At 41.2% G+C, this 11,508-nt stretch overlaps 1 protein-coding gene across 1 annotated transcript in view; it reads left to right on the top strand.

Annotated features, from left to right (window-relative positions):
* The first annotated feature begins 522 nt into the window (after positions 1–522).
* The window catches only part of ATG14 (autophagy related 14), a 46,163-nt gene continuing 35,177 nt past the window's right edge, over positions 523–11,508 (top strand). Inside the window, exon 1 of the mRNA XM_054447680.2 lies at positions 523–777. Coding sequence (XP_054303655.1) covers positions 557–777 — 221 coding nt within the window. The 5' untranslated portion in view covers positions 523–556. The remainder of the gene's footprint in view (positions 778–11,508) is intronic.

Raw genomic sequence — 11,508 nt, 5'->3', positions numbered from 1 at the left:
AATCCTCACGGCATTAGATAGGTACTATAATTCTATCCATTTAACACGAGAGAACAGGCGCAGACAGATTAAGGAACTTGCCCCAAGTCACACAGCTATTAACCAGGTGAGTGAGCCAAATTCAACCTAGTTCCAAGACCCAACCCCTTCACCCTACTTTGTTTGCTGTAGTTTTAGCCAGATTTTAAAGCATCCACAGCAAGTTAAATTCCCTTATTCCGCTCCCATTCCGTTTTCCCAGAATCCTTAGGGTATGGTATTACAATTTTCTGTACAAGTTTGAGGCTTTAACTCGTAGTCTTGGCCTGAGCCAGCAGATGATGACATTTTGTTTGGCAGACTAGACCCTCTAATATAACTCTACCCCTGCTTCGGGACCTGTTGCCCCTCAGCAGACCGGAAAAACAACAGTGCCCCGGACAGGAACACACGGCGGCAGAGGGGTCCGGGGGCTCGTGGGGATCCCAGCCCGCCTTCCCCAGGCCCCTCCTCCTGGCCCAGAATGCACCCGGTTGAAAACAAAATCCCACGTGACTGGCTCTCCTCTCAGGCCATCATGGCGTCTCCCAGTGGGAAGGGAGCCCGGGCGCCGGAGGTTCCTGGCTGCGGGCCCCGGCCGCTCGCCCGGGACCTGGTGGACTCCGTGGACGATGCGGAGGGGCTGTACGTGGCTGTGGAGCGCTGCCCGCTGTGCAACACTACCCGCCGGCGGCTGACCTGCGCCAAATGCGTTCAGAGCGGCGATTTCGTCTACTTCGACGGCCGCGACCGGGAGAGGTACGGCGGCCGCCACGGCCCTATTGTTTCTTCTGCTGTGTGTTTTCCAGCCAGGCGGCCGAAGGCTGGAACCTGGGGCTCCCCGTCCGGGCACCAAATACCAGCGAGAGGAGCGAGAGAGAGGGAGTGTAGCTAGCTGCTCTGCACCGGAGCTTTGCTACCAGAGGACAGCGTAGGGGCCAGATGAGGGAAGGTCGCCGTTTCCCCATCACCCACCCAAGAGGAGTTTGACCCCACGGTGCTCTTGGTCACTGGGGAAAAAAAGGAATAAGTGGTGACTCTCTGGAGAAGTTTTCCCGTTGCTGCCATTGAGTTAGAGTCCCAGCTCTTTGCTGTATGTACTCCCATTCAAAAGCTTGGCTTTCTATTTCCGAAAGCATATTTATACTCATTCTCTAGAGGAGAGAGTAGAAGAGAATCAAATATCTGTTTTAGAGGAATTTGGGCCCTGTAGTCTGTCACAGATGGACTTTGTTATCAGACATGCTTACTCTAATGTGTGAATTGGGGCTTGCTATTAACGCCCCTTTCCCCTCCCTGCCTCTAAAGATTATTTTGGATTCTTAGGAATTTGGGAACGTGTTTTGGCCTTGTTTTAAAATTCAGATTGGGAGCTGCATGCTTTTAGTTAAGAGAATTGCCTTTAGGAAAATGTTTTGGTTTCATTTCGAAATCTAAACAGAGTGCTACAAGTTCTTGGTTAAGAAAACTGCAAAATTAGTGTGATTAGCTGCAGGATCTCCCACTCTCAACTTACGTTTCAACAATTTAGTGTCAATGATAGTCAATGATAGTAAGATAGCTAGCATTCTGAGCACAAAAATTCAGGTATTAATTCCTTCGCAACAACCCAATGACTTATCCCCAACTTATTAGGAAGCTGCACAGTAAGTGCTTTGCCCCAGGTCACACAAATAGTTAAGCGTAGGAACAAGAATTAAAGTTCAGACAGCTTGGACCTGTGTACCCGCACTTAACCACTAGACTTTATATCCTCTATATTTGGGAATGTTTTGAGTTCTTAGTATTTCTGTGATCGTGGATGGAGTTCTTTTCTTTCTCTTTTGAGGAGATTTGAATGACAAACTCTTTTTTAGTTTTGTTGCTGTGTCTCATTGGTGCTCTTGATGACTTTAGAAACTGCTTATGTAGTAAGTGATAGCTTTAAAAATTAAACCAGTTACAAGAATACGGGGTATGAGATGGAAATGTCTAACTGATGGAGTTAATCGAGGATTTAGTTCTGGACCTTCTTGTCTATCTACACGTTTTACTATGTCTATTCACATAATTTAAATACCATCTATATGCTTAAGACTGCCAGACTTGTATCTCCAACCTAGACTTCTCTAAAGTCCAGAAAACAGCTGCTTATTCAACATCAATATTTTTAGATTTGTAATAGATGTCTTCATTTTAATATGGCAAACTGAACTCCTTATTTTCCATCATAAATCTGTTTTCCCATGCTCATCCCAACCCAGTAAATGTCAATCTCATTGTTCCTTTGGTTCAGGCTAAAAAACCTTTCAATTCTCCTTGACTCCTCTCTTAACCCGACTCTGTTTAGTCTCATCAACAAATCCCATCTACTCTTCAAAACTTATCTTACAACAAATCCCATGTACTCTTCAAAACTTATCTTAAATCTGACCCTTTCACCATCACCTGGCCCAATCTACCAGAGACATGAAGTTATTTCCTCTTATGTCTCTGCTTCCGTCCTTGCTCCCCTTTTATACAATTTCCATATTGCAGCCAGAGTTATGCTACTTCTCCATTTCTGTTCACATCTTCCAGTGGTTTTTCGCTTTACCCAAAGTAAAAGCTGGAGTCCTTAACCAAAGTTCTATATTATCTGTTCCTCTGATTTAATCTCCTATTATTTTCTCCCTTACCTAATCTGCTGTACCACTGTGGCCTCCTTGTCTGTCCTCAAACATACCAAGAACACTCCTTCCTCAGGACCTTCGCAGTGGCATTTAGACAGCCAGGAACTCTTTTTCTCTCAGAAATCTTCAGGGCTGCCTCCTTTGTTTTTTTTTTTTTAGGTGCCTGCTCATACGTTAGACTCTTTCTGATCCTTCTATTAAAATGCTAACCTCTTGCCTATTTAACCAGCTTTATTATCTTTTCTTTTCCATAACACTTATCACCATGTGATGGTTGTACATATTAATTTGTCTGACTGCCCCCCACCCCAGTGATATAAACTCTATGAGGGCCAGAGTTTTTCTCTTTTATACACTGTTGTATTCTCACATAGTAGAAGCTCAATAAAGATTTATGGAATGATTGAACTGACTCTATCCCTCTTTCCCAAACTCAGTTTCTAGACCATTTCAGTATTATTCATCATGATCCATTTGTTACTAAAGCCAGAAACCTGGGAGTTATCCTAGACTTTTCTTTTTCTCTTACTCTCTGCATCCAAAAATCAGCAAGTGTAATTCACTTTGATGTCAAAATATATCTTGAATCTTTCCGACTTTTAGTTCAGACCACCATCATTTCTCTCCTGACTACTTAGTGATCTGCCTTCTTTTACTCAGACAGCTCTTCCTTACCTTCTTCCTTACCTTGCCTCTGGTCCCCAACAGCACAGCCACAATAGAAATGTAAACAAGATAATGTCACCGTTTTGCTTAAACCTTTCATTGGCTCCCATTGCATTGAAAATAAAATCCAAGCTCCTTACTATGGCATAAGAAGCCTCATGTGATTTGGCTACTGTTTGCCTCTCTAATTTAGACTCTAAGGTTGAGTTTAAAATGTGGGCTTTTGACTCATGCTCCCTTGAATTGAGTCCAAGCTCTACCACTTGCTGTGTGATTTATTTTATTTTATTTTATTTTGAGACAGGATCTTGCTCTGTCACCCAGGCTGGAGTGCACTGGCACAATCATGGCATGCTGCAGCCTCAGACTCCTGGGCTCAAGCAGTCCTCCCATCTTAACCTTTTGAGTAGGTGGGACTACAGGCATGCACCACCACACCGTGCTAATTTTTAAATTTTTTGTAGAGACAGGGTCTCCGGGTGTTGTCCAGGCTGATCTCGAACCTGTGGGCTGAGCAGTCCTCCTGCCTCAGCCTCCCAAAGTGTTAGGATTACAGATATGAGCCACCACGCCTGGCTGCTGTGTGAGTTTGAAGAAGTTTTTTTGAGGGGGGAGGGGACAGGGTCTCACCCTGTCCCCCAGGCAGTGCAGTGGCAAGATCACAGCTCACTGCAGCTTTGACCTCCCTGGGCTCAAGTGATTCTCCTGTCTCAGCCTCCCTGGTGTCTGGGACTACAGGCGCACATCAACACGCCTAACTAGTTTTTTTGTATTTTTTGTAGAGACAGGGTTTTGCCATGTTGCCCAGGCCGGTCTTGGACTCCGGAGCTCAAGCCATCCGCCAGCCTCAGCCTCCCCGAGTGCGGGGATTACAGGTGTGAGCCACCATGCCTTGCCCTGAGCAAGTTTCTTAACTTCATGTTTATTTCATTTTGAAAATGGCAGGGTATCTAACTTCATAGGTTTCTAGTAGTGATTACATAAGAGCATGCATTTAAAGTGGTTAGCAGGATGCCTAGAATGTATTACGCACTGAAATAAGTTCATCCTTGTTCTCCCTCTTTTTCACTGCTCCACAGAAATAGGCCTTCTCTCAAATCCTCAGTCACATGAAACTTCCACCAGTGGGTCGTTTTCCTTGCCGTTTCTTTTGCCTGGAACACTTTTCCTCCTGATTGATACCTTGTCTTTCACCATTCAACTTAAAGGCCACTTCTTCAGTGAGGCCTTTCCTGACCTCCCTCACTAAGATAGGTTCCCACCTCCATCTTTTCCGCCATTCATTATTTGCTATCACAGTACCCTGTTTCTTTCATGGTACCACACACAATGTGTAACATTATTTATTTGAGGAAGATAGCCACATCCAGAATGTAGTTTCATGAAGGCATGAATTCTGGTCTTGTTCTTTCAGATCACCAGCCCAGCAGCAGCAGGTAGCAGAACTTAGGCATGTTGTTGAAGGAATGTCAAAAGCAATACAACTTTTAAAACTCAACATAGGGGTTGGGTGCAGTGGCTCATGCCTGTAATCCCAGCACTTTGGGAGGCTGAGGCAGGCGGATCACTTGAGGCCAGGAGAGCGAGATTAGCCTGGCCAACATGGTGAAACCGTATCTCTACTAAAAATGCAAAAATGAGGCCGGGGGCAGTGGCTCACGCCTGTAATCCCAGCACTTTGGGAGGCCGAGGCGGGCAGATCACGAGGTCAAGAGACCGAGACCGTCCTGGCCAACATGGTGAAACCTCGTCTCTACTCAAAATACAAAAATTAGCTGGGCGTGGTGGTACGCATGCCTGTGGTCTCAGCTACTCAGGAGGCTGAGGCAGGAGACTCACCTGAACCCGGGAGGCGGAGGTTGCAGTGAGCCGAGATCACACCACTGCACTCCAGCCTGGCGAGAGAGCGAGACTCTGTCTCAAAAAAGCAAAAACAAAAATTAGCTGGGTGTTGTGTTGCAGGCCTGTAATCCCAGCTACTCGGGAAGCTGAGTCACGAGAATTGCTTGAACCTGGGAGGCAGAGGCTGCAGTGAACTGAGATCACACCACTGTACTTCAGCCTGGGTGACAGAGCTAGACTCCATCTCAAAAAAAAAAAAAAAAAAAAAAAAAAAAGATAGACAATCTCAAAAATTCTTGGCTAAACGTGAGCATTAGATTTTCAGAAGAGAGGTATGTTGTAGTGGATTTCTTTTCTTGACCAAGCAGAAAAATATAAAGCAAATAACCATTCAAAATTTAGAATAAAAAAGAAATTTTAGGGTTCAGGGATAACAGGACTGTCAACAGTGGTCTGCTTAGGTCAGCTTCACCTAACTCTCCATCTTTCTCTTTTCCAGACTATGTGTTTTAAGAAGAATGGTTTGTTAGTTTTTCTTTCTTTCCAGAATAGTGCACAGTATCTAGTAAGGTGAAAGAATCTCTTGAGACCCAGGACCATTGTTCTAATAGCCAAATATTTTTTAATGAGCTCTCATTGGGCACTGTTATGTGCACAAAATTTTCTGGCAATATAGAGGAGAGAGACAGGTCTCTGCTCTCAAGGATTTTTACCGACTGTCAATAGGCCTTGAACTGTGTGGGCCACAGGTTGATTGTGAGATATTCTATCTTCATTATTTTTGAAAATTTTGTATTCTCTGATTGCCTTTAGACTCTTTCCCCTTAACTTCATGAAAAGCCCCTCACTAACTATAGAAAACCACTTGTTAATAAAATCTGGAACCTTACAGCACAGTTTTAAAACCCTTGTTTAACCTCTGATTTTCAGTAAATTAGCCAAACCATCTGTGCCTGCATGGATCTTGAATGTGATAATGCATATCAAAGTTCTTGTAAAGGTAAATGTATTTTTTTCAGGTTTCATTAACAGACTAGCTGAATATCTAGGTTTTAGTGGTGTAGCAGCTCAAGGAAAATTAAGTATTAAAGAAATAAATTGATCTCACATTAATTAGTTCCTTTGACTCTTAAGAAGGGAACCATGTGTCTTTAAATACTTTTGGGGACAATATGAGTTTGGCAGACAGATTAGTTGAGAAATACCTAAACTCATTATTTTGTTGTTGTTGTTCGATGGGAAGACTCCCCTACAACTTTGGTATCCTCACCCACATCATCCTTTCCTCATCTCCCACCTTGCCCCCAGTCCTGAACAATACCTCCTCTGCTTTCACATCTGCGTTTTCTTCCCCTGCCCCCTGCCGCCACCCCACCCCCAGGGGAGACCCAGCCTTCAGTGTAAACTGAAGGCATGTTCCCTGTCATCTGCCTTTTAAACTGTATGCTTCCTTAAGGGATGAAGAAGAATGAGATTAGGCAGTACCTCCAACACAGTCTTCTTTGGATCTGTACTGCTGGACATATTAAAATTACAGGAACAGAACTGTATGGATTATGTATTTGTCTGACACCAGAAATAGCACTGCTACCCAGTAGATACCTGATAGGTCGAAGTAATCTTTCCACTCACAACAGGAAAGAAATTGGTTACCAGTTCGTGTTAGGTGGGGGAATGGGACTGAAAATTAATCTAAGGGTACCTGGGGAAATGTATCTGCTGGTTTAGGAGCCATTGATTTTCACATGTGGATTAAAAAGAGAGACAAATTGTATGAACATATAGATACTACTTTATAATTATGTTTTCAGGAATGATGCCACATTGCCTTCACTGACAAGTTTTAGAATATATGATTATACTTTTGCCAGGAAACAGAAATGCATGCCCTAAACAAATCGAGAAATGGGATAAAGGATGAGGAAGAAATTTAAATGTTACTGCAGATTTCAAGGGGAAGGCACAACCAACATCCAAAAAATATCCTTTAGATACTTCTGTTCTCCCTCCAGTATATTTTTGGTTGTCAGCCACTGTGGCCCATAAAAATCTATTGTCTTGAGAATTCAATTCTGTATACTGAACAAAAGCTCTACAGGTAGACAAGAGTTCATCAGCCTTACGACTGTTTCACTGTGTCCTTCAGAGGGTCTCAATTCCTGTCCCATGGAGTTTGTTTATGGTATTTCCACCAGAAAATGTGGATCTGCTAAGAAAATATAACTTGTTTTCAGCCAGTATCACTGGCTACTCTTATGATTATACCTTTTAGAACTTATAAAAGGTTTTTGCATTTACTATCTCATTTCTTCCCTACCCTCACCCCATGAGTTATTAATGTATTTAAAGCAGAGGAAACTGAGTCTCAGGGGTGTTGTGGCTGACTTACTCCTGGGTTATGCTAATTCTTAAGTTCACATTTAGATCTGAACTATATTTTTATACTCTGCATGTGTGTGTATAACAGTATCGGAAAAGAAAAACATTCCATTTTGTTATACAGATTGTGCTATATCTTGGAAGGTCATGTGTGCTGTAGTGAATCAAGGGCTGGGATTAACCCTGGAGAGGCAGCACCCCCCACCTGTACACACTGCCACTGTGTGAAAATTCCTGGAATGCCCAATTTCTGTCCCCTCTAGATATTTTCAAGGCCTGTCATAATGCAAAAGAGTTTTCATAATCTCAAGTGTCTTTTGAACACCAAAAGACATACTTCATGGAAAATAAAACGTGATTATATAAAAATAATCCTGAGATTTGCCACCTCCTGTTGCTAGGGAAGGTACTGAATTGACGTGATGATGGAAATTGAGTGCTTACTTGTGCATGGCAGAGCAGTGATGGCACATCCCAGAGGGCTGTGTAAGGATTCAGAGAGAGCATGTGTTTTGTTTTAGAAGGGAACAGGGTGCTTTAGGGATCAGGGTTGTGGTTAAGGTGTCATTGTGAGATTTCAATGAGTGTCTTTTTAGTAAAATTGAACTGCTTTCAGCCAGAGCCAAGTGAAAGTCTCCAGCCCTAGTTTAATCCTTTAAAATATTTTTCAGATGAATTTGTGGTCATGTCTTAAAATGGAAAACTTAGTACACTTAATAATCAGAGCCCGTTTGGGACAGATATTTGTGAACTCCTCTTGAGCTGACCTACCTCAAGTAAATGATATAATCCAGGCTCCCAGAAGGTCAGTTCCATGGGTCTCCTCCTTGGTAAAGAATAACTCTCAGTGACCATTTCCATCCCATCAAATTTTAAAAACATTTTTATTTTTATTTAAAAACATCTTCAAACAAGATGTAGTTTAATTTGAGTATTTTGAATTTTAAATTTACATTTTAAATCTAAAATGCATGTTTTTAAAGAGAGCTAAATGTTGTAAATATGACATTTGAAATTTTGAAATGTTTATCTCAAACATTGTAGAAATAGGAAAATTCTCTCACAATCCCACCACATAAAGGTGCCTGTAATATAGATGAGGCACAGTCCTCAATATCCTATGCGTATTCTCTGCCGAAGTGGGATCACACAATACGTACTATTTTGCTGGTTCGTTGTTGTTGTTGTTTTTGTCATTTAACATACCTAAACATCTTTTCATGCCGGTACATGATATTATTCCTTTTACAGCTGTAAACTTTTATCTTTTTAAAACCCAAAGTTAGAATCATTCAGTCACTTCATGAAAAAAAAAAAAAGATTATACATGACTATCCCTTTTATTTTTCTGTTTATTTACTATTTTACAAACAAAAACGAATTTTTCTATTTTTGTTTCTAAAGGCTGTCCCAGTTTAGAGTAAGCTGAATGAAGGAACTGTAGTATACATTTTCTCTGTGTGCAGAAGAAGCGAGTGTAGTTAGGACTGCCTTATCCTGGTTTCATAATCCCTCAGCCTCTTTTCATGGTCTGATTGTATAGTTGAGTTTAATGCATGGTAAGATTAAGTGCAGAATCACTCGTTGCAGTGAAGAAACGGAAAGCTGGCATATGTGTGTGCTAAGCATCTGTACCCACTGCTTTCACATTTATTTAATCCCTTTACCAAGGAGTATGTAAGCATTATTCCCATTTTACAAATGAGGAAACTAAACAACACTTTGTTTCTGTTTTATGTTTTGAGAGACAGGTTCTCACTCTGCCATCCAGGCCAAAGTATAGTGTAGGATCATAGCTCACTGCAGCCTCTAATTCATGGGCTCAAAGGATCCTCCTACCTGAGCCTCCAGAGAAGTTAGGACTATAGCCATGCACCACCATGTCCAGCTATTTTTTAATATATGTATATATTTTTTTTGTAGAGGTGGAGTCTTACTATGTTGCCAGGATGGTCTTGAACTCCTTGATTCAAATAATCTTCTTGCCTCAGACTCCTAAAATGTTGAGATTACAGTTGTGAGCCACCACACCTGGCCTGTTTCTAATTTCTGTAAATGGTTTTTAACCTTTATTCCTGACAGTGGGATATATTTATACTATGCTTTGTCATATCCTAAATATTCTAACATAAGGTTAAAAAATCCTGATAAGGACCAGGTTTTTAAATCTTATTTGCCTATGAAAATCATACTCTTATATGATTAAAGAATAAAAGCATACTCATATCTTTGCTGATAAAAATATTTTAATATCTTTTGTGGCAATATACTATCATTTAGTCTTTCTCCCATTGAACACTAGTTTCCAGTTTCTTGCTATTAGGACTGATTTTGTGATTGGTGCCTTCAAACATGAATCTTTCCTCATCTCTGTTATTTTCTTAGGATAGATTCTTTGAAATGCAATAACCGAATCAAAGGGTCGAAAATTTTTTTTTAGGCCCTCAATTGCTTATTTAAAATCTATTTTTTGCCTTTCTTAAAATACATTAGTAGTGTTTCTGAGACTTTTCATTGCCATAACCTTAGGCACCAAGTAAATGTGTAGCCCTAGGATGAAGGAAAGGACTAGACAGGCAGGTAGAGGGGTGAGAGTTATGTTATGAAAGGTGCTGTGCTTGGGACATAGTAAGTGCTTAGTAAATTGTGGGTGTTACGGTGAGGCTAGTTATTCCTAGCACAGAATTAATAGTCTGCATCCCTAATAGAGTGCATGCCCTGGTGTTGTTTTTCTGGTAATATAGGGCAGATTTATGTGAATAGTCTGACCTGTGGTTAGGTCCACTCAGTTGTCCATGTAGTCGGGGAACAGAGTAGAAGCGACTCGCATTCATAACCACTACCTCATTAGTAGCATACTCCCGTCATTGTTTTCCCACTTGGCGTGTTGAAATGCTTTGGTGCAGTTACATAGAATTTTCTCTGCCTCCATGCCCTTCCTTCCCTTGACAGGATCAACTCTGGCTCACCCTCAGGTCTCAGCTTGGACAGGCAGCGCTCCTGAAGCCCGAGCTGGGTTGTGTGCTTTCTCTGGTGCCACTGGGGCTGTGTGTGAGCACCCCTCTCCTTGTTCCCATCAATCTGTATCACAGAGGGACTGCTGGAAAGTCAGTTTAAGGGAGTACCTTTTTTTAACAGAAAAAAAAATCGTAAATCATAAAAGTATGGAAGAATTTATGAAACAACAAAGTTCATTTGAGAGAATACTTTTTAGGGGGGAACAGCCCAAATCATATAAGTATGGAATAATTTAGTAAATAATATAGAAGACATTTTTTAATTGGGAGAGAAAATACGGGAAATAGTGTTGTAAGACCCAGGCATGGAACAGGTTCACTGGCAGATTTCTTTCAGAAAACAGCACAAAAACTAGTGTCATTAAACAACAACAAAAAAAAGATGTGTGCCTACATAAAAGTTCAGAAAATTCTGTAGAGCAGAAACATAACTAACATGAAAATAGAAAAAATAATTTGTATGAAAGAAAAATGGCCAATTTCCCTGCTAAATAATCCTCAAAGGAAAAAAAAAACTATAAAAAATTGGATGAAGGACATAGGGAAATAACAAGAAAAATCAGTAGCCAGTAAAATATGAAAAGTTGTTCAAACTTTCTAATAATGAAATAAATGCAAATAAGTGAATTATGAACCATCTCTTGAAGGGATGGGAGGCCAATCAGATTAGCAAAGAATAAAAAGAAATGTCCAGTGTTTGGGGAGAGTGTGAGAAAACAGGTTCTGTTGGTGGGGTTGTAAACTGTATAAAGTGTTTTAGAGGAAATTTGAGGATTGCCCACAATTTTGCATGTAAATATTCTTTGACTAAGCAGTTTATTTTATTTTATTTTATTTTATTTATTTATTTGAGACAGTCTCACTCTGTCACCCAGGCTGGAGTGCAATGACGTGATCTCGGCTCACTGCAACCTCCGCCTCCCGGGTTCAAGCAA

Source organism: Pongo pygmaeus, chromosome 15, assembly GCF_028885625.2.
Source record: "Pongo pygmaeus isolate AG05252 chromosome 15, NHGRI_mPonPyg2-v2.0_pri, whole genome shotgun sequence".
NCBI lineage: Eukaryota > Metazoa > Chordata > Mammalia > Primates > Hominidae > Pongo > Pongo pygmaeus.
The sequence above is the reverse complement of the archived record's forward strand: the minus strand, read 5'-3'. Positions and strand labels throughout refer to the sequence as shown.